Source organism: Numida meleagris, chromosome 8 (assembly GCF_002078875.1).
Source record: "Numida meleagris isolate 19003 breed g44 Domestic line chromosome 8, NumMel1.0, whole genome shotgun sequence".
In the NCBI taxonomy this organism is placed as follows: Eukaryota; Metazoa; Chordata; class Aves; order Galliformes; family Numididae; genus Numida; species Numida meleagris.
In genome coordinates, this window is record NC_034416.1 from 17,373,063 (window position 1) to 17,393,284 (window position 20,222).

Below are 20,222 nucleotides of genomic sequence, written 5' to 3' on the forward strand. Positions count from 1 at the left end.
TCCTACCAGTTGTCATTTGGTAGCTCTGTTTTGTGAAGGAGCACCTCTGACCCTCAGTATTTCTTCATGACAGACAGGGACTTGTTCGTAATTCCACGCAAAATGACTGGGGTATATGAGATATTATGGTATTTACTCCTTTTCAGAGTTCTTTGTAGTTTTACATTTCTGTAACAGTAATACTAAGCAGAAGTACAGTGAGCTGGAAAGAAACCAGCATCTGAATGCATTGGTAGGATCTGTTGCAAATTGTCTAATAATGGTGCTCCCGCTCCCGGAACACGGAATAGATGAAATATGTGCTAAGCCATTATGCTCTGCTCCACTGAGACAGTTCATGAGCTCTCCAATTTGCATCACATTTCTTCATCCTACATTTTCTTCTATGCCATGAATGATACAGCTAAGAATTTGACAAAAAATGTTGCTTATTGTTTATCTGAACCATAAACAAAGCATATTAAACTAGATACATATTTCAATCCTAAACTTAACTTCTGTTTATGAATAATTACCCCCTGATATACTAAAGATGTGAGCTATTATAATGTCCTTTTGAAGCCTTGCATATAAAAATAAGAATAAAGTTGCGTTCATTGTTGCCATGCAGCCTTTCTTTCAAGCAGATCTCGTTCAGCTGGCAATAACAGTGCATCGTTGTGAAAGCTTTCTTTGTACTCTGAGACTTCATTTCTTGGCTGTAGCATGAATCGCACTGACTAACGGCAAGGACCTGCAGCAGGTGCTGGGCTGTAGGAAGTGGGAGAAGTGGTTGGGTCTGCCTGGGTGGCGGTGGCTGGAGGCCGGGGTGTGTACTTAACTCTGTGTTCTCCTTTGCAGCCCTGTGTGACATGCATCCTATGAGAGCGCTCTTCCTCATTCCGCGGAACCCGCCCCCAAAGCTGAAATCCAGAAAATGGTAAAAAGATGTGCAAAGTGTAATTTCTGCAGCATCGGGCTTAGGATGACTTTTAGCTCTCTTGTCCAAGGAGCCATGATCTTGACAAATCCTGCAGGGATCTGTGATATCTTTCATGCACTGTCTGTCGTGCTGGGGTAAGCCATGGGTGCAGAAGTAGTTTACCTTTGGGAGCCAACCCTGTTCCTTTGATCTCTGGATAAGCTGCAACATTCATTGCAGTCACTGAAGGCTGACATGGGTGACTGCAGTTTCAGTCCCCGTGCAAAAGAAAGCCTTGCAAAAGTAGCGCTTTATCTCACTCTGGGATAGTGCTTGGCAAACCAGTTGGAAAGGCTTATTATTTTACCCTGTTTTTCTATCTTTTTAAGGTCAAAGAAGTTCCTTAATTTTGTTGAAAGCTGCCTTGTAAAAAATTATTTGCATCGTCCGTCCACTGAAACCTTGCTTAAGCACTCCTTTATCCGAGACATGCAGAATGAACGGCAAGTGCGCATCATGCTGAAGGACCACCTGGATAGGACGAGGAAGAAGAAAGGAGAAAAGGGTAATGTGGCAAAAAGAAAAAAGGAAAAGACACTGCAAATAGTAGGTCCTCTTCTGATACTTGGCAGTGGAGTAAAAAGTAGATACATCTTGAAATACAGTACCACAAAAAACTGAGAAAGCTTTGATGCTGGTGGCAGTGGGGTCATTTTGAATATCTCTGCAACAGCCTCAATCTTCAGTGGTATGTAAGTGCTAAAGTCTTTGGGGGTTGACTGATGCTGGTTCACTGAACACAACCCAAATGCTGATGTGACCAGAGTCCAAGTAATGCCTAGGCCTCTATTTTCTAAATAGAGTATCTAAACTGTACTCAGTGAGCATTTCCTAGTCTCTCAGTTCATCTCTTGGCTCCTGATACCTTTATATGGCGACGCAGCAAGTAAATTAATTATATCTTGTGAGTTCTTTGGAGGCAGAAGCATTTTGTAGTGGAGTGCACAAGTGAGTCCTTGAGAAGGCTTCCAAGATCCAGTCACACGCACTTGGATATAATTGATTGGCTTTTATACCAGATTCATGAAGTAAGAGAGAGAAATGGAGCTGGTTCCTTATTCTTCGGAGCAAAACCTGGAAGAAGCAGTGTTGGAGTGGGAATGGCCCTTGTGTCAGTGCACAGACTGATGTGCAACAGAGAACAAAGTAGCCTGCTGACCTGTGATTTTCCCTACCCTGACACCTCTCATTCTCCTTTGTGTTTTATGATGGCAGGGGCACTGTGAAGATTAGTGACAGTGAGGGCAAACTCACATAGTGCTGTAAAGGTGATAAATTACTTTAAAACTCTTAAATATTGATTTGACAACAGGAGTATTTGTGCCTGAAATGAAATTGCTGTTGCAGTGTAAATTTATTGACTCCAGTAGTCATAGAATCATAGGGTTATAGAAAGGCTTAGATTGGAAGGGACCTTAAAGATCATTCCGTTCCAACCCCCTGCTGTGGCCTAGTTGCCACCCTCTAGTTCAGGCTGCCCAGCGCCCCATCCAGCGTGTCCTTGAATGCCTCCAGGAATGGGGCATCCACAGCTTCTTTGAGCAACCCGTTCTAGTGCCTCACTGCCCTGAGTAAAGTTTTTCTTCTAATATCTAACTTAAATTTCTCCTCTTTTAGTTTAAGGCCATTTCCCCTTCTCCTGTCGCTATCAGACCGGGTAAAAAGTTGGTTCCCCTCCTGCTTGTAAGCTCCCCTTGAGTACTAGAAAGCCGCAATGAGGTCTTCTCAGAGCCTTCTCTTCTCCAGGCAGAACAAGCCCAGCTCTCTCATCCTTTCTTCATAGGAGAGGTGCTCCAGCCCTCTGATCATCTTCGTGGCCTCCTCTGGACCCAGTCTAACAGCTCCACATCCTTCTTGTGCTGGAGCCGCAGGCCTGGACGCAGTACTCCACATGGGGCATCACGAGGGCAGAGCAGATGGGGACAATCCCCTCCCTGCCCGCTGCCACTCCTCTGTCAACGCAGCCCAGGACGCTGTTGGCCTCCTGGGCTGTGAGCACACACTGCTGGCTCATGTCTGGGTTTTCACCTGCCAGGACCCCCAGGTCCTTCTCCGCAGGGCTGCTCTCCAGGAGTTCTTCTCCCAGTCTTTACACAATATCTGGGATTGTACCTACCCAAGTGCAGCACCTTGATCTTGGCCTTGTTGAACCTCATTAGCTTCTCATTGGCTCACTTTAAGAGCCTGTCTATGTCCCTCTGTATGACATCCCTCCCTTCTGTTGTTTCAGCTGCACGTCTTAGCTTGCTGTCATCAGCAAACTTGCTGAGGGTGCACTTGATCCCGCTGTCTGTGTCATTTGATTAAAATGCTGAAGAGCACCAGTCCCAAGATGGACCCCTGGGGGACACCACTCATCACCGGCCTCCACCTGCACATAGAGCCATTGACCACAGCTCTCTGGCACCAGCCATCCAACCAATTCTTTATCCACCTCATAGTCCAGCCTTCAAATCCATATCTCTCCAATTTAGAGATAAAGATGTGGTGCATGACCATGTCAGGAGCCTTGCATGTGTCCAGATAGACTACATCAGTTGCCCTTCCATTGTGCACACCTGCTGTCTCTCCATTGTAGAAGGCCACCAGATTGTCATTGTAAATTCTGTCACCCCTTTCAGCTGAGGGTCTCAAGGTGCTTTCAAATGGACAGACAGCCAGTTAAAAGGTTTTCACAAATACACTTGAAGGGGTAAAGATGTGGTGATAACAGTCACATGTTGATAGTTAAAGTTGGACCTGAAAAGGGCTGATTTTAATCAGAATTCCCCTGAATGAACAATGTGAAACTGCCAGACTATACGCTTCAAAATATTGATGCCAAAAAAAGTTAAGTAAGTGCCTATTTCGACTTACTCTGTATTTTAGCTGTATGGCATGCTAATTTGAAATCCTCCCTTACGAGTTACCTCCATGGTGCTCTTGAAGAGAGCTTGAAAAATATGGGTCACCTGCTCCTGAACTGCTGCACTAAAACTAACGTTGTTTGATTATCCCTATTAAAATTGTTCATTTTAATACAAAAAGAGGCACATTTACTAAAGGCCTCAATTTAGTTATGCAGAAGGTGTGCAATAGCAGAAGAAGTCAGTGTAATTCTTTTATACCGTATCTAAATTTATACATGAAATAACTCTGCTGCTAATGTTGCTGGGAGGGTTGGCTATCGCAGTGGGCTAAGCCTAGTACATTGCAGATTGTAAAAACAAGTTAGTTTTGCAAAACCAACGTAGCTAGTGAAGGGAAAAAGTGAAAGTACATAAAGGGGCCCTCTGACCTATGGTCTGAAGTAGGCTTTGTGATGCATACCTAAATATCTTCTGCTGCATCCACTCAGCCTCCTAGTGCGACCTGGGGCTTTTAAATTCCTGATGAACTGCATGTTGTTCAGTTTTAGTGCTCAGAAGCCAAGTTCAAGATAGCATCTTAAATAACAACGTCCTCCACTGGCATTTATTAGCCTCTCTCTTTTTTTTTTTAATAGAAGAAACGGACTATGATTACAGTGGAAGTGAGGAGGAAGATGATGAGCTGAATGAAGATGAAGGAGAACCAAGGTTAATTTTATGACTAGAATATAAAATTTGATTGGCCAAGCTGTTCTCATTGAAGGCAGCTCTCCTCACACAGATTTGCTTTCTTACCTTACTCTAAATCCCTTATCTACTGTATCCCCTCTGGTAGCTTTAACTGCTTTGTAGCTACTGAATATAAATGCTGAGTGTAACAAGCTGCCGCTTCATTCCCTGGCACGAGAGGGAAAATTCTGAAATGAAGGAGCAATAATCAGCTTCAGGCTGTGTTGTAGCACAGTAAATGCAGATGCATAGTCAACATGGCAGAGATTTATCAAAATGTTTTCATTTGCTAACACGGAACAAGCAGTTCCCGATAGACCTTGTATTCTCCCTGCTTTAACGTTTATTTAGTCATATATAAATTTATATTTTGTTTCAGCTCCATAGTTAATCTTCCTGGGGAGTCAACTCTCCGTCGTGAGTTTCTGAGGCTGCAGCAGGAGAACAAAAACCGTTCTGACCCTCAGCGCCAGCAGCAGCAGCTGAAGGACCAGGAGAAATACAAGAAGCAGCTGCTGACAGAGCGGCAGAAACGCATCGAGCAGCAGAAAGAGCAGAGGAGGAGGCTGGAGGATGTAGGGACTGGCTTGCATTGTTATTCCACATCCCCTCACAAACAGAAAATGTGCCTGTAGAGAGTAGGCAGCGAAAGGCAAGAAGGCTGTGCTAAATTGTCAGTGCAGCCTGTTGTGCACTCTTTAACACTGGGAGAACTGTATCACTTTTCAACACAATGATATGAAGTGATTTTAAAAGGGCTGTGCTCTTTTTCTGCTGACAAACTGCCCTGACCATTGGGAGCTGCAGATGCAGGACATTTCCCTTGAGCTTGGCTGTAGAAGCCCAGGCAGATGCGATGTGAGGTCCTGGTTTCTTTCTCTTGTGTGTTGTCCATTCTGAGTCTCAATTCCTGATCCAGACTTCTGGCCCTGCTTCTTTTTAAGATTTTACAAGATAAGCTGCCTTTTCAGCTGTCTGACACATTATGGCGTTGCAGGCATTGCTAAATCACCAGCGGGCCTCTTAGGAGCATCTGATGAAATTCAAGCATTGTGCAGGCACTCCCAAATGGCATTTGTGAAACATGATACTGTTCCAGCAAAACTGGGGGACTCTGGGAAAACCCTTCTTTCTCAAAATGACAGAAAGATTAGCTGCCAACCACAACAAAAAGTTCACATACCTACCTAAATGAACAGCAAATCAGCCCTCAGCTGCCAAAAGGGCAAAGGTTTCACTTCAGATTTGATAGTTATTGTGGTGGCAGTTTGTGGCTGTCTGCTCCTGCTGTGCTGTGATCGGGTATCCCCTATTACTGCCTGCACCTCAGGAAATGAGCCTTGTGATTAATGACTACTGGCATAAATAATTGGTGGGTATGAAAGGAAAACAAAATAAGCAATATTATTCCCTGGCTCTCTTCCAGCATCAGAGGCGAGAGCAAGAACTCCGAAGGCAGCAGGAGTGTGAACAGAGGTGGCCAGAGACTAAGGATGTTCAGAGGAAAGAGGAGAGGTGTAAGGAAGACAGAAGGGCTGTGGAAGATGATGAATGGTTCATAGGAGATGGGCAGAGGAAATCAGAAAAGAAGCAGGTATGAAAGGGTTTGCTGGCAGCAGTTTGCAGCTCCCTGTTCCCATAGATGTCTTTCTCAGTTCTCTTGAGGTTGTTGCCATCCTCTGAGTCACAGACCAGAGAGAGACTTCTTAATGCATTTACTGCCTCTTGTTCTCAAAGGCAACCTTCTCTGGACATAACATGCAAATTCCTTACTGAGTCACCTCCCTGAGCTACAGCAATGACACTTCCTCTCCCTTGAGGGTAGCACTTCTGTCCCTGCTGTTTCTCCTCCCTGAAGTTGTCTTCAGTCACTTTAATCTGATTTAAGGTACCTTTACCCTGAAAGTTTCCAGCATAAGCTCAACTTAAGCTTAAATCTCCAGAGTCTCCGGTTTCACTTTGGGTTGTACAAAGAACAGTCTCTTACTCACAGAATAAAAATGAAATGGAGGTTATTTTTAATGCTGAAGTCTCATTGTCAACTCTGGCACCTTGGCCGCAATGTTTTCCTAAAGTTGCTGCAGATGAGCTGATTCATAATCAGGTAGAAGCACTCAAGGAGTGTTAATTAATTAAAGCCCTCTGTGTGTAGGAAAAGTAGAAGGAAAAAATGTGATTCTCTGTTGTGCTGTTCCAAAAGCCAAACTCTGAGTGTTTGGAATCGTTTTTTGCTTTCTTTTCCTCAGAGTTGTGGCTTTTCTGTCAGTCTTGCTGCAGTTGTGCTCATTTGCTCTTTTGAAAAGCCAGTATTTCCAGCAGTCACCTCAGTTGTCCTCAGAGGCATCGTTCTCTTTGACGTTCATCACTCTGCTTTCAGAAAAAGGTGGAAGACGTGCAGCACAACAAGAAGGGGCATCGAACTCTCCCCAAAGATCAGACGCAGCTGCTGTCTCTCCAGCATGACCACAAGCAGAAGAAGAAGGAGCCTTCCAAGAGTTCAAATTCAGCAGCACATCTTCCATCAAGCAATGCAACCAAAGAGGTACCAGCTCAGCCAGTGTAACGTTCTGGTGCAGGTGCAGTTTATCATGCTGTGGTGATGCTAAAGTACAGTCTGATCTTTGAATTTACAGCTTGACCTGTGTCTTTCTACACACTTAGGCTACAGTAAAGCCTTTGGTCTCCATTAATGTAGAGGATAAGGAAAAGGAATAGCTAGTTTATATCAATGCTACTTGAGTTGAAAGAAGTGTTTGGCTGTGGTGAACCAGGAATCACGATCCCTCTGGTCAACTAGGTGTCATTCTCTGTCTCCCAAAGAGAATTAAGGTAGTGTCATCTGAGGATTTAACAGATGTCTTTGCCTGACTTTAAGGTTCACAAAACTGACCCAGACACAGAATAGTGTTGTGCCTCCCAAGCATGGGTCTTTGTGTCCCTGGTGTTAGATTGTGATGCCTTTTCATCTTTTTTATCTCCTGGGATTTTAGGTAGATAAGATTTGGTGGATAAGGGGTAGCCACGTACAGTCCTCGATAAGAATTCTTGTCCATTTCATGCTTTTGTCAACTCTGAAATATTCTGCAGTGCAGCTTGTTCTACTTACTGTTATTGTATGGGTAAAAGCTACAAGTCTATTTCACATATGTTATCTCACCATTCCTGGCACTTATTTTGCTTTTCAATCTACCCCAGTATGTGAGCCTGTCTCTATATCTGGTGTGATTTCACGGTACCAGAGCAAAGAACTTGGCTTGGTCAGTGTCAGAAGTCTCCGCAGCTCACACATCCCTCCTCAGGGGTGGCTGTGTTAAGTAAAGAATATTAGGTGTGCTATTCTGTGCATTCCCAGCAAAGCATCTTCCATAAATACCTAAACCAAGCACATGCATAAGTTTGTAGAAGGAATGCAGAGCGCTGCTTATTAACACCTTGCTGCAGTTTTGAAGCAAGTGCCCTCTTTGATGTCACCTCTGTGAGTGTGCTCATGCTGCAGCTGGCTCCCAGAGGTGAAATCTTCTATGGTGATAAGCAGTTAAATGAAACTCTTTTTGGTAGGATTATTGAAATGATGAATTTCGGTAACTGGATAAAATATGCAAACAGCTAAGCAGCAATATGAAATCAAGAAAACAAAAGATATTAAGTCCCTTGTTAGAGCAGCAGTTTGTGAAAACAAGAGAATGTCTAATTCTGTTTGAAGTAAAACTTAACTGTCAAAAAATGCCCACAATCCGAAGGCTTTACTGCATTGACTGATTAAACAAATCTTTATTGACATTTGAATGAGCTCTTTTGGAAATGACTATTTATTTGGTGATAGAGGGTGGGATGTTATTCTGGCTGGGGAGAAAGTTGGGTGTGGACAGAGCAGTAAGCTGCTTTCGCTAAATACACATCATCTAAGTCTTTGAGATGCTTTGCCTTTGCTAGGCTTTGGGTGGATGGGAAGAAAATGCAACTCTAATTCATTTAACTTTCTTTTCTATGTCACTGTAGCTAGAAGTCAAAGCAGAACTGTAAAACGTCAGCTCACTCTACTCTAGTTTTGGCATGAGTTTTCTAAATGACCCCTTTGTAGCAGAATGAAATGTACTGTGGAATTTAGTGTAGGCAGTCACTGTTAACTTCTAGTGTAATGGTGAAAGAAAATAGTACTAGTTGCAGGTGAGTCAGGAACACGTGGAAGGAAAACAGTAGGAAAACAAAAGGGAAATCACATCCGCAGGTCGGCCCTTGAGGTTCATGGCACGGTGCTGTTATTGATGACAGTGGTGGGTACCATCATATACTCTGCCTTTGAGGACAAATTCTTTTACAGTACGAGTTAATCTCAAAACTTCTTGAAAGATGCAGATCCTTCCATTAAAATCCTAATTAATGCAACAAGGTTGGGTTTTTTTTGGGTTGCAATTTGATACTTTGTAATGATGTCAGCAGACATTAACTATATAGGAGTCAGACATTCTTTAAAGTTTTGTCTGTTTTTAACAGTGATAATTCAATGAATTTGTTCCTGTTAATATTGGTCTTTAGTGGTTTATTAGCCAAAAATATGCCAGTTCCTATACTGGGAGAGGTCTGCACAGGGTTAGATACAACATAATCTAGAGTGAGTTCTTTTTTTCCATAGCTTTTGGTTCTCAGTGGCATTTGCAGGACCAGTTATTGATACAGGAAACTAACGTTCTCCAGAATTACTGTTGAGTTGAAGCATTAAAAACCATCAACAAATACCCTATAGCCTCCCAAAACCTCAAGTTTAACATTTGGGGCTGCGGAGCCTTTTCTTGGAGGTTTCTCAACTTTGCCATCTCACTCGCCCTGTGGCAGGCAGGGCAGGGCAAGTTTCCCTGATGCATGCAGATGTGAGCTCGTTCCCTGTGCTGTATCTGATCCCGGTGGCATTGCAGCTGGTGAGCTGAGGAAAGGATTCTGAGCTCAGGCTTGATGCTGGAACATGAAGTTTAGTGCCTCAGTGCCTGCACTGGGAGCCCGGAGTGTTGGCTGCTTGAGTTTGCATCTGGATTGTAATATGCTGCATGCAAACACTTGTTGAGAGCAGAGGTGGTAGTTAAATTATCATTTCTAGTTTAGTGAAACCACTCTAATTTTTACACCTGTCTTCTTCTTGGTAAAATTTGCTTTTCATTGTTAGGAGTTGCAAGTAATGAAAATCTGACCTCGAAAGTAATGTAACTTCTCGGTTCACCAGAGCTAGAATTTCTTGATATTTGGCTGTAGTTGCTCGTCTAATACCATTTTAGGTTGCTTTCCCTCTGCCCCCAGTTAAGATCTGTGAGACTAAGGGGAATTGTTTTCCACCTCCTCAGCAGGTTCCTAGACTGGATTCAGAATATGCTTATCATCCTGATGTAAACACAAACACCCAGGTACAGTGAGAGGCACCGTTAAGAACGTCCACCCAGACAGACAACTGGGTACAAGATGGCATTAACATCTCTTGCTTGCGGAGTAGAACTGCTCCTAGGCTGCTAAATCAGAGGATGTGCTAAGGATTTATGCTAGAGAATGGGAATGAGTCATGTTGAATGAAACTGGGAAGAGCAATGGGGTCAAAACCGTGGGATGGAGGGTTTGTAATAAGCAGTGCCCTCAGGACATAGAAGGACCTTTCCTTTCTTTCTATTGGACCTAGATGATGTCTCTCAGTCCTTTCCATAGGGCAGTTAACATACCAAACAACAGAGCATTAAAAGCATTTCAATGTAGAAAGCTGCTTGCAGTAAAGTCCATGTTGTAGAAGAGGGTAATAAATTCACAGCAAAACAGGTTGCGTGCTGTCAAAGGTAAATAAATACAGAGAGATGGTTCCTCCCAGCTAAAATCCTAGCCTGCAGCAAGCAGAATGACCTAGAATGAAGCAGATTGCAGCTCAGGCATGTCAGGTGCCTCTTGTCCTGCTGCGGTTTGGAAACCTAATGAGAAAGATAGAGTTGCAAATGGAGAGGCAGTGCTGGTTTGTATTGTGCCAGGGCTGACCTCTCCTCAGCAGGGAGGTCTGTCAGAGTCAATGTGGTTCTGTGCTGCTGTTGGAGAGCATCCAGGCCGTGAAGCTGAGCGCACAACACGCCTCTTCTTTTCTCCTTCGCAGGCCGAGGACCGAAGAAAGAGAAGTGATGGCATCCAGCCTGCCCTGCAGTGGCCTGCGGCGCTGGGGCACGACGCCATGCCACAGGCAAGGGTGGGCTCTGGCAGCAGCTCCAGCCCCTGCACCCCTGCGATGCAGAGAGCCGTCTTAGTGCAGGTATGGCGTGACACAGGGAGGAAGCAGGGCTGGTGCCTGAGCAGAGCAGTGCACCACAGGCCCGGTTCCCTTCGCTCCTGCCGTAGCCAGTGGGTGCCCATGAGAGCCTGCCTCCGATTTGCAGTGCCACCTTGTACTGCTAAGTTACGAGTGGAGTTTTACTTATGTACTGCAGCTCAAGTTTAGATAACAGTTATTTTTATACGCTTGATGCCTGACTGTGCTGACTCTCTGATATTACTCTTTGCTGTTTCATAAAAAGCCTGAATGACTGCGCTGTTACAGCTCCTGGATGATGTATTATTTATACGGTGCCATAAATATATGTGACACTTTACAGAACAACTCTAAAGCCAAGATTTGTATCCTGGAAGACTAGGTACACAAGCAAGATTGTTAGTGGTCTTATAAAATAATCTAGAAGTATAAGAAGATGGAATAAAGACTGGTTACCAATGCAGAGTCAGGTTTTTGCCTGTGGGTAGAGCACAGCAGGCCTGTGAAGTCCCGTTTCTAGTCTTCAGTTGCTGCATCAGCACTTTCTAGGTCTTCTAGCCCACATCTGTGAATGAGAGTTAATACTTCAAAATGTGCAAAGAGACTCCTGAATGCAAAAAGAGTTGTCCGCTGTGTCCTGTGTTGTGCACATCCACTGTACCTGAAATGAGTAGCTTAGACTGCAGTTACTTTTTTCTTTCGGAAGGGACTGTAAGCATGTATAAGCAAAAGGAAAGCAAGACATCAGGCAGAAAACGAATAAACTGCTATAATTGTGAGCACAGCTCATTTAATCTGAAAATCTCCACTTGTTTTGAAAAGCATGCAGTGACAGGAATAATCTTATTACTGTTACTGTCCCCTGCAGCAATTTGTTTGTACGTTCAGACGTCTCCTCAACAAGGAGGATATGCAGTCATAGTGCTGGACCTTTGGCAGCCCTCAGCTGTGCCAGATGCCTGGTGCAGTGTCTGACCGCGTCTCCGGTTGCTTCCATGTGGTTTAGCTGGTGGCACCCATGACCAGGGGGCATTTGGATGAGGCTTGGGCATTGGATGTGAACTTCTGTGGTGTCTGTTGGCCTCGCTTCCCTGCCTGGTGGATCCTGGAGCGAAAGGGGGAAGATCAGACAGAGGAGGGGTGCCTGGATTGTTAGTGTTAGTCCAGCTGCATGCCACGCTGCCTTGCTGCTGAGCCCTAGCAGCAGTGTGGGCCCTTGGACATCTGTGAGGCCACTTGCAATTACAGGTTATTACTATGAGATGCTATTCCAAGCTCTTCTTTAGCTTATTGCTAGCCACTGGAATCTTAGCATCTCTGTAGACTGGCCGTGCTGAGCTCAGCATGTTCCAGCTCAGCCCTTCTCGTAGCACCACTGGTGTTCTGCCTCCTCACGTTGTATTGCTCAAAGCACTCCGTGCCTCCTCCTGCCCCCAGAGCCATGGTTCTCCCAGGGCAGGCTTCCAGGCTCAGTGCTCCACTGCCCTACTTCTGCACGTGCCCTGGAGTGAGTCAGCATGAGGCAGGTAATAGCTGGCTGGTAGCCTCTTCGGGTCCTGGTGGTGATGGAAAAATCAACATGGGCAGCTGTCAGGAAAGGAAAGGCCGCATTTCCCCCAGTAGCATGACCTTGAGAAAATATTGGTGTGTCTTCTCACATCCTTTTTTTTCCATGGGACATTAGACAATTTAAGTCACAAGTTTTCTGACTGGTCTAAATTGATGGCCTAGCTCATAGCATTGACTCCCTGGAGAGCTGGTGCAAGGTCTACAAGAAAGGTGCTTATATCTTAGCCTTGGGCAGAAGCTGGTAGCTCCCTTCAGGTGAATATTTTGATCCTATAATAGAAGCTGTAGAGCACATACTTTATTTTGGGGCATCTGGAATTCTGCAGGAGCACAGCATCTGTACAGAGAAGAGTCCTGGCCTGTTACAGTGTCACCCTGTGGGTGAAAGGATCTGCATCCTAGCATGGCTATGACCCAGCCTCCCACATTGCCCAGGGTATGGCACTTTGTCCCTTTGCACCTTGTTGGGGCTTCTCTATTTCGTAGCACTTCTCCCAGCTGCTTCAGAGAGTGGTGAAGAATGAACTGGTGAATGGATTTATCACCCTCTTTCACATTCCTTGATAGAAACTACACAATAAAAGTTTAATGCTATGTTAAGTGATAGTGTTACTTAAGGGTAATAGCAGGCAGCGATTTATAGTCATTACCGTGTGATTTCACTCCCTGCTGGCAGTTGCCCTGTTACCCACGCACAGGTCGGTGATCCAGCAGGTAGGGACCATGTGGACAGGGAGAAGCCAATCCGTGGTCTTACCTGCTGTGTAAGCATGGAAACCAGATGAACTTCAATGGGCAATTTATAAATCTTAAGGGTTGTGTTTCATTCTGCTGGCTGGCAGCAGCTGTTGATGCTAATAGCTGTGTTGGGAAACGCTGCCTGTATTAACTTCATAAAGTGAGAAGGCAATATGAGTGATGGGCCAGTTAGTCACCTGGAGATGAAAAGACTTGCAGCAATATACTTGCAGAGTTCAGTACGTGGGTGCCCTGTTGATTTAAAATAAAAGTGAACCGCAGAGTTAAAATGCAAGGTGAATTCATCGCAGATGTCTGCGCTGAGGAACTTCCATCCATATTTGAGATGGAGGAATCATCTGTCATCACTGCTCTGCTCAGGCAAAAAGACTTTTTATTCTAAATGATCCCATCCTATGAGGTTGTATGGCACCTCCTGCATCCCCAGACCTCTCTCACAACAATCTCTCTGGAAATCCTAATGCAGCTCCTGAGGGTCAGGGAGCGTGGTTTCTCAGTGTCTTGTACTCTGGTGAGGGAAATGTGAGATATTCCCAGATGAGAGCGTCCCGTTTCCCCTTGTTTTTTACCAGTTCTGGCTCTGGTGAGCTGCAGCACAGTGGGCGATGGGGATGAGCTGTGGGATGAGCCGTTCTGGGCGGCCCGCAGGATTTCACAGGCTGTGAATAAAGTCACTGGGTCTGTCTGTCTGCCCAGCATCTCACAGTGTCTGAGTAGAGGATGGAGTTAGCCCGTATTTGAAAGGAGCTCCTTTCTTTAATCGACTCTCTGGTTTTCCTCTAGGATTTGCTACCTAGTTCTCCTCTACTGTCTGGAGTAATGGGGCAAAAATAGAACAAGAAAGCTAATGCTATTAGAATAATTAGCTGTGCATCAGATCATTGATTGACACAGTATCCCAGATTTATTCCTAAATTTAAGGCAGTGCTTTTCCTTATGCTGTTTTGTAACAGCAGTTGCATATATCTACCCCCCATATGAAGATTCAACTCAAATTCATAGCTTGTATGTCCCCCAAAAAAGCAGTATAGCCTCTCTTTTTAAAACATCTTGTTCCTAAATCTTCTTGATCTAATTGGTCTTTTGTACTATGTAGCCTTTTTGTTGTCAGGAAGCAGTAGGTCTTTTGCCTTAGCTCTGCGAGGCGTGTGTTTGTGGTTTGAAGGCCCCTGGTAGGTACCATGTTGGCTACCTGTGCTTTCTGTGCACCAGAGGAGCAGCTCTTCTTTTAGTACTACTGAGAATGAAAGCAATTTAAGGTTCAAGTCTGTTAAGTTTAGATTCATTAGTAGGTGTCTTTTTTGTTGGTTTTTTTTTTTTTTCACCATACAAATAATTTTATCTGTAGAAGCTTAAGGGACTGCCAGACACTATGATTTTGGGGTTATCTAAGACATTTTCCGTTTGCTTTGGAGTTGTATGACCTTTTAAGTCCAGCAGAATCATAGAATGGGACCTTTGAGATCATCTACTTCCAACCCCCTGCTATAGGCAGGGACACCTTCCTCTAGACCACGTTGCTCACAGCCTCATCCAGCCTGGAAAATCATCCCAGAAGCAGGCAGCACATCTCAGCTTTACGTGGAACTGGGGAACTGATCTGTCCCTGCCCAAAGAAGGAAGATGGGTGCCATCTGCAGAGGGGACGTTTGTAGTTTAGAGTTTCTCAGTCGCTTGAATTGTGATTCAGCAAAGCTCATCCCCACTTTTAAGCAGGGGCAGTTTGCTGGTACACTGCAGGACTCCAAAGCTGGAATTCAGGAAGAGATGTAAGTATCTTGTTGAAAAACTGGCCAGGAAAAAAATCTTCCTATATTCTGATAATAATACACTTGCTATAAAAGCTGTTCCTGCCCCTAAGATGAGTCACTTCAGGGAACGCTTTGCTGTTAAAATAATTCTGCTTAACTAAAAACTATTATTAGTGACAATCATGTTGGACAAAAAAATGATTTTGACAAAATGCAAGGACACGGATTATGAGATGTTGTAACTGCTGAAAAAGCTATTTTCTTTAAAGGGAGCCCTCAGAACGTGTTATCCCCAAAAGGCAGCGGAGGCACCTGAATATTTAACCAGGTGAACTCGTCAGAAGTGTCTTTCTGCAGCTGACTTGTCCTTGCTGGACTCAGAGGCTGTGATGGGACGTTTGAATGGTTATTTGACATCGTTAAAGAGTTTTAGAATCACTCTCAGTATTTTAACGATTTTAGAGTCACGGTGAGTTCATACTGCTGTTACATCACAGAAAGCCTGCGTGCAGATCTGTTACTCTGTGCTGGTTTTTAATAGCGTGAATAACTTCACTTAAAAGTGAGCTGCGTGCTGGGGAACTAATTCTTGTGCATTTAAACTTTGACACAGATGAAAATTCCCAGCCTCTATTTGTACTGGGGCAGCAAGGCTGCTGGTTTGCAGTGCATCTGAGGCGAGGGGCCTCCCGTGCTGCTGTGTGGAGCCGGGCTGGGGGGTCCATGGGGAGCCCTGCTCCCGCTTGGCATGTCAGGGGGAAGCACCGAGCAGCACGGCTTCAGGCACTGCCCTGCTCTCTGTCTATTTCTGTCACATTCCATTGGTTCTGGCTTAGGAGCCCCTCCGGACGGGCCCAGCTCACACTCCATTTCCATGTTTTCTGCCTCAGTCTTGCGTCCAAGGAGATTTCTCATTTCAGGGAGGATGAGTGCATTCAGTTGACATTTTTAGCTCTTTTCCTTTCTTCCCCTTCAGAAAACTTGAGTGTGATAGATTATTAATGTGTAGAATTCAAGGGAACTTTCCTTATTTATGTATTTATTTTAATACAGAAAGTTAGAACAACAACTCTTGAGTATTTTGGATCGAGTGGTACACTGCTTACCTGCTGTTCCACTGGAATGAATGCCACAAGGAAGTGGTTCATTTGCCACTCCCTTCACCCAAATTAGGGCATTTGCATTTCTGTTGCCCCGACCTGATAGCACTGAAGACAGCTTCTAAACACAGGTGATCTCAATGGGAGAACCTGGACACGACTATGCATGAGGAGTAGTGTGGGCATAGTAGCTAATTTCTTTCTTAGTCTCGAGTTTTCTTCCTTTTAGGCACTTGTTCATCCATTACAGAGGAGGGCCAGGGCACCCTGTAACCACTGGGGAGCTGGAAGCACTTCCAGGTGGCAGTTTGTCTGCACTGACTGTAGGCGGATGGTGGGCTTGCAAAGACAACTTTGGAAGGGAACATCTAGCTTAGGGGAAATGGATTCACACAATGATTATACTATCTCAATTCTGAAATGGAAGCATCGGTCAGGATTGAATGAAGTATACTTAGCCATAACTTTTGTGTCACTCAGTTAAGCAGTTCTCTGTGCATTGCCAGTGACCTGTTGGCTCCTCCACAGATATAACAATGCAAGATGTATGTACAGCATAGATGTTTTTAATATATTGTGCCCTTCACCTTGAAATGTTTGTGCCTAACATGCTGGAAATAAATAACTTTACCCCAACCGAGGTGAGTAGGGCTGTATCGAAACACAATACTCGTTATGTATTTACTGAAAATTAGATCTCTCAAACAGAACCATTGATATCTGTTGACATTGAGACATGTTGTATAGGACGGAGAAGTACAATTCAATTTCTCGTTTGTTTCAAGTGTGACAGTTTCCAGGCCAGTAAAGATGCGTACCACAGCAGCTCGCTGTCGGACATGGTGACCACACCGCTCAGCCCTGGACAGGATGACGTATTCTGGAGTGGGACTCGAAGTGAAGAGCAGCCCCCAAAGGTGGGTGAGACTCGGGGTGTTGGGCACTGCCTGCGGCTGCTAGTGCTCGGCTCAGCTCCCCTGCACTGTGTGCTATCCACCTCCTTGACTACACGAATCCCATTGCTTGTACAGTAGCTGGGTCTCACTAATCTAGAAAGAAGACTCTATAGACAAGGATTTGCTTCCACTTCTGTGCGCGCTGTGGTTTGTTGCAGAAAAACGCATTAATTTGTATAATTCAGCTGAAAGTGTTGGTTGGTTTTTTTTAAAACAATTCCTAAGGACAAGGGTGTTTGTCTGGGATGTGTGTGTGTGCATGCATGTGTGTATTCATTCTAATACTCTGCAGGTGGGATGTATGCATGTCTGTCCTTTTTTTCCTCCCCACCTTCCCTACCCCTCTTGATATGCACAGTTCGGTAGCAGTGCAGGGTAATCCACCACCTACGAAAAGCTGCATTAAGTGACCGCAGATGTGTTTCCCTGTCTGCTTTAACTATTGACCAAGAATAGTGCTGACTCCAGGGGAAGGTGCCAACCACTCCCAGGCTGCACCCTGACAGATTGCAGTGCAAACTGGAAGGACCTGCTGCTAGTTCGCACCTTCCAGGGTTGATATGAAAGACAGCTCCACAGAAGCACTGTTCTTTTATGTTGGTTAGTTTCATTTTTGTGTTGATAGGGGTTAAGCATCATGATTATTAACTGAGTCCATCAGTAGCACTAAAATACTTGATTAAATCCTTAAGGTTCCAGAAAGGACAACCTCCAAATTTTACAGCAGGGATCAACCTGGCCAGCAGGGATGCCATTCAAGGTAAGCTCCAAAGTGTTTGATGCTTATACTAATGCTGACTTACTGCCAGAAGGAAAACCGAAGCCAATTTATTTAAAACCAAAGGCATAAACTCAGTAACACTAAAATTAACATGGGTTCATACTTTATTTAATGGCAGTTACAGTTATTTTGCCTTTTGTGTCAGTTTGTCCACTGAACTATTCAAATTCCCTGATATTAAACCTGACAGAAGCATCTGAGCTAGCTTCCTTTTAATGATGGACCCAATTCAAAGACAAACAAGCCTATTGTAGATCTCCTCCTCCTTTCCACACAAGGCAATTTTGTCTTCTAATGGAAAGCAGTATGTTTAACATATAAAGGCTGTTCCACATCATGCCACGAGTTATTTCTTTTGTTTCAGCCTGCTTGGCTTGACAGAGTGGTTTCCACACAAGTTCTTCATCCATTTCCCAGTTCTGTAGTGCAGCCATTTAACAGCTGCTTGTCATTTGATAATGTTTTACTTTCCCTTCCCATCAGAACAAGTGACTGCTGAGGGTGCAGGTTCTGTGAGATGCCAGCCTGTTGGCACCTGGGGGTGGCAGGAGTGGGTGCTGCTGGTGGCTTGGTCAGGATGCTCCTGCAGATACTCTGTGTCACATTAGCACCTGCACTGTAGTTTCAGAGGAATTCTGTGCCTGGATACTTTGCTAAGGGAGGCCCTGGCCCCAGCTCCCTGTCTAGGCACTGTAATTACAGCTTGTGGCTGTAGCTTTGTTCTGCTTGATAGTACATTGAGCAGGCACATACGCTGTCTGTAGATGTATCTTGAATATTCTGGCAGTCTGCCCATCAGGTGTGTGTACTCTGCATCCCAGGAGAAAGAACCAAGGATGCAGAGAGCTCAGCAGTAAGGGCAGCTGCCACAGGGTGGCTAACCAGGGAACATGTGAGGTACTGAGGTTGGAGAGATCTGGAAGAGAGGGAGTTTCTGCTGACGTAACCAGGCAATGTGCAGTGCTTAGGAACGGTTACTTCCGATGAGCTGAAGTCAGAAACATCATCTGAAATAACCTTCAAGTGATGCCAAACCCTTAAGAGATTCTGCTTAAAATTATAGGAGGCAAAACAGAAAAGAAACAAGTAGATAAGCCACAGTGCTATGAGTGAGGGGCTTCTTAGCCTGCAGTTGTTGAGTATGCCTCAGTTTTGCTTTGCAAGCTTGGCAACATGTTTTACTGCCTTACACATTCCTTCCTTCATTGGTAAGTGGGTGATGATGTATCCTGTAGGAGGGTGGTGGAGCAGGTTATTTATAAAAAACATGAAATTCGGAATCAGGAGTGAGGCCGATCTGTCCAGGCCAAGGGACAATTACGTGGAGGAGGGTATTTAGCGACGACTTGGGGCACTGCATTCTCCCTAACATAATGCCTAGAGGGAACTGCCCACTCCATCTTCTGTGGTTAGCGGGTGGAGCCCCGAGGAATATGAATTTTTTGCATAGAGAGTTCATCCACTGACAGCAGCAAACTTGGTTCCGTGGCCTAGGAGGTACGTTCTGGTTGTGTTCCTAAATACAAATCGCCTGATGCGCTTTCTGTCTTTCTGTTCAGTAACAGCCATCAGCTGTCCCCAGGGGGACACGCTCTGAAGCTCAGCACCAGCAGCAGCAGCACTGCTGGCAACAAGCAGTGGGAGATGGCATCTCATCAGAGCAGCCGATCCACCTCAGGTGATTCCCAAGTCAATGGTTCATCAGTCAAAACGTGCAAAGTTCCTGCCGCGTGAAATGGACTTCTCTGGAGTGTCGGGTGTGATGTTTGTGTGGGTTGGTTAGTTTCCTTGTTTGATTAAATGGGGTCTTCTGGTGATAGGTTTTCAGTAGCCATCTTTATTTTATGGTTCAATGTTCCTAAAATATGAATACTTCCTTTTTTTTTTGAGTCAAAAAGTGACTGTGAACATATTTCCATACAAAAAAAATTAATTCAATTAAGGAGTGAAAAAAAATAGTTCTCGTGTACATACTGACACTACTGAAACTCAGCAAAGCTGACCTTGCAGGTACACAGATCTAATTCAGTGCTAATGCTCATTGGCATTAGCAAATTGGCAATTAGAAAATTGGCATTTTCTGCATTTGCCATTTTTTTCCATTGCCCCCTAATAAGATGATACAGATGAGCAGTTGTTGGACACCTATGTTTCTGCACTTTAATGTTGTGCTGCCTGAAGGAAGCCTAAGGAAGCACAAGACACTCCGTGCAGCACCTTGTGAAACATTCTTCCTCTAATCTGCAGAAAGATAGTGGAACTGAAAAAAAGGCACAAGAAGTTAAAAGGTGGAGATAGCCTCATCCAATGTAAGCATGGTGCAACTTGGTAAGGTATCTCGGTAGCAGTGGTAGCAGTGGAAGAATGCAGTGGGCTCGCTGATGGGTGTGCAGATTTTTTGCAGTACAGGCTCTGGTTCCTGAGTCCTGAGCTGAGACTGGGGCAGAAGGGGACATGGAGCAGAAGTGGAAGGCTTTGTTCCTCTGTTGCTGTTCCTCTAGT

The 20,222-nt window shown here is 44.7% G+C and overlaps 1 protein-coding gene across 6 annotated transcripts in view; it reads left to right on the forward strand.

Annotated features, from left to right (window-relative positions):
• The window catches only part of NRK (Nik related kinase), a 97,125-nt gene that overhangs the window by 45,392 nt on the left and 31,511 nt on the right, over positions 1-20,222 (forward strand). For all 6 annotated transcript variants that reach the window (XM_021406499.1, XM_021406500.1, XM_021406501.1 and 3 more), the window contains 10 exons: positions 841-919; positions 1,291-1,466; positions 4,446-4,518; positions 4,919-5,114; positions 5,966-6,133; positions 6,917-7,081; positions 10,655-10,807; positions 16,769-16,900; positions 17,632-17,699; positions 19,280-19,398. In XM_021406499.1, coding sequence (XP_021262174.1) covers positions 841-919; positions 1,291-1,466; positions 4,446-4,518; positions 4,919-5,114; positions 5,966-6,133; positions 6,917-7,081; positions 10,655-10,807; positions 16,769-16,900; positions 17,632-17,699; positions 19,280-19,398 — 1,329 coding nt within the window. The remainder of the gene's footprint in view (positions 1-840; positions 920-1,290; positions 1,467-4,445; positions 4,519-4,918; positions 5,115-5,965; positions 6,134-6,916; positions 7,082-10,654; positions 10,808-16,768; positions 16,901-17,631; positions 17,700-19,279; positions 19,399-20,222) is intronic.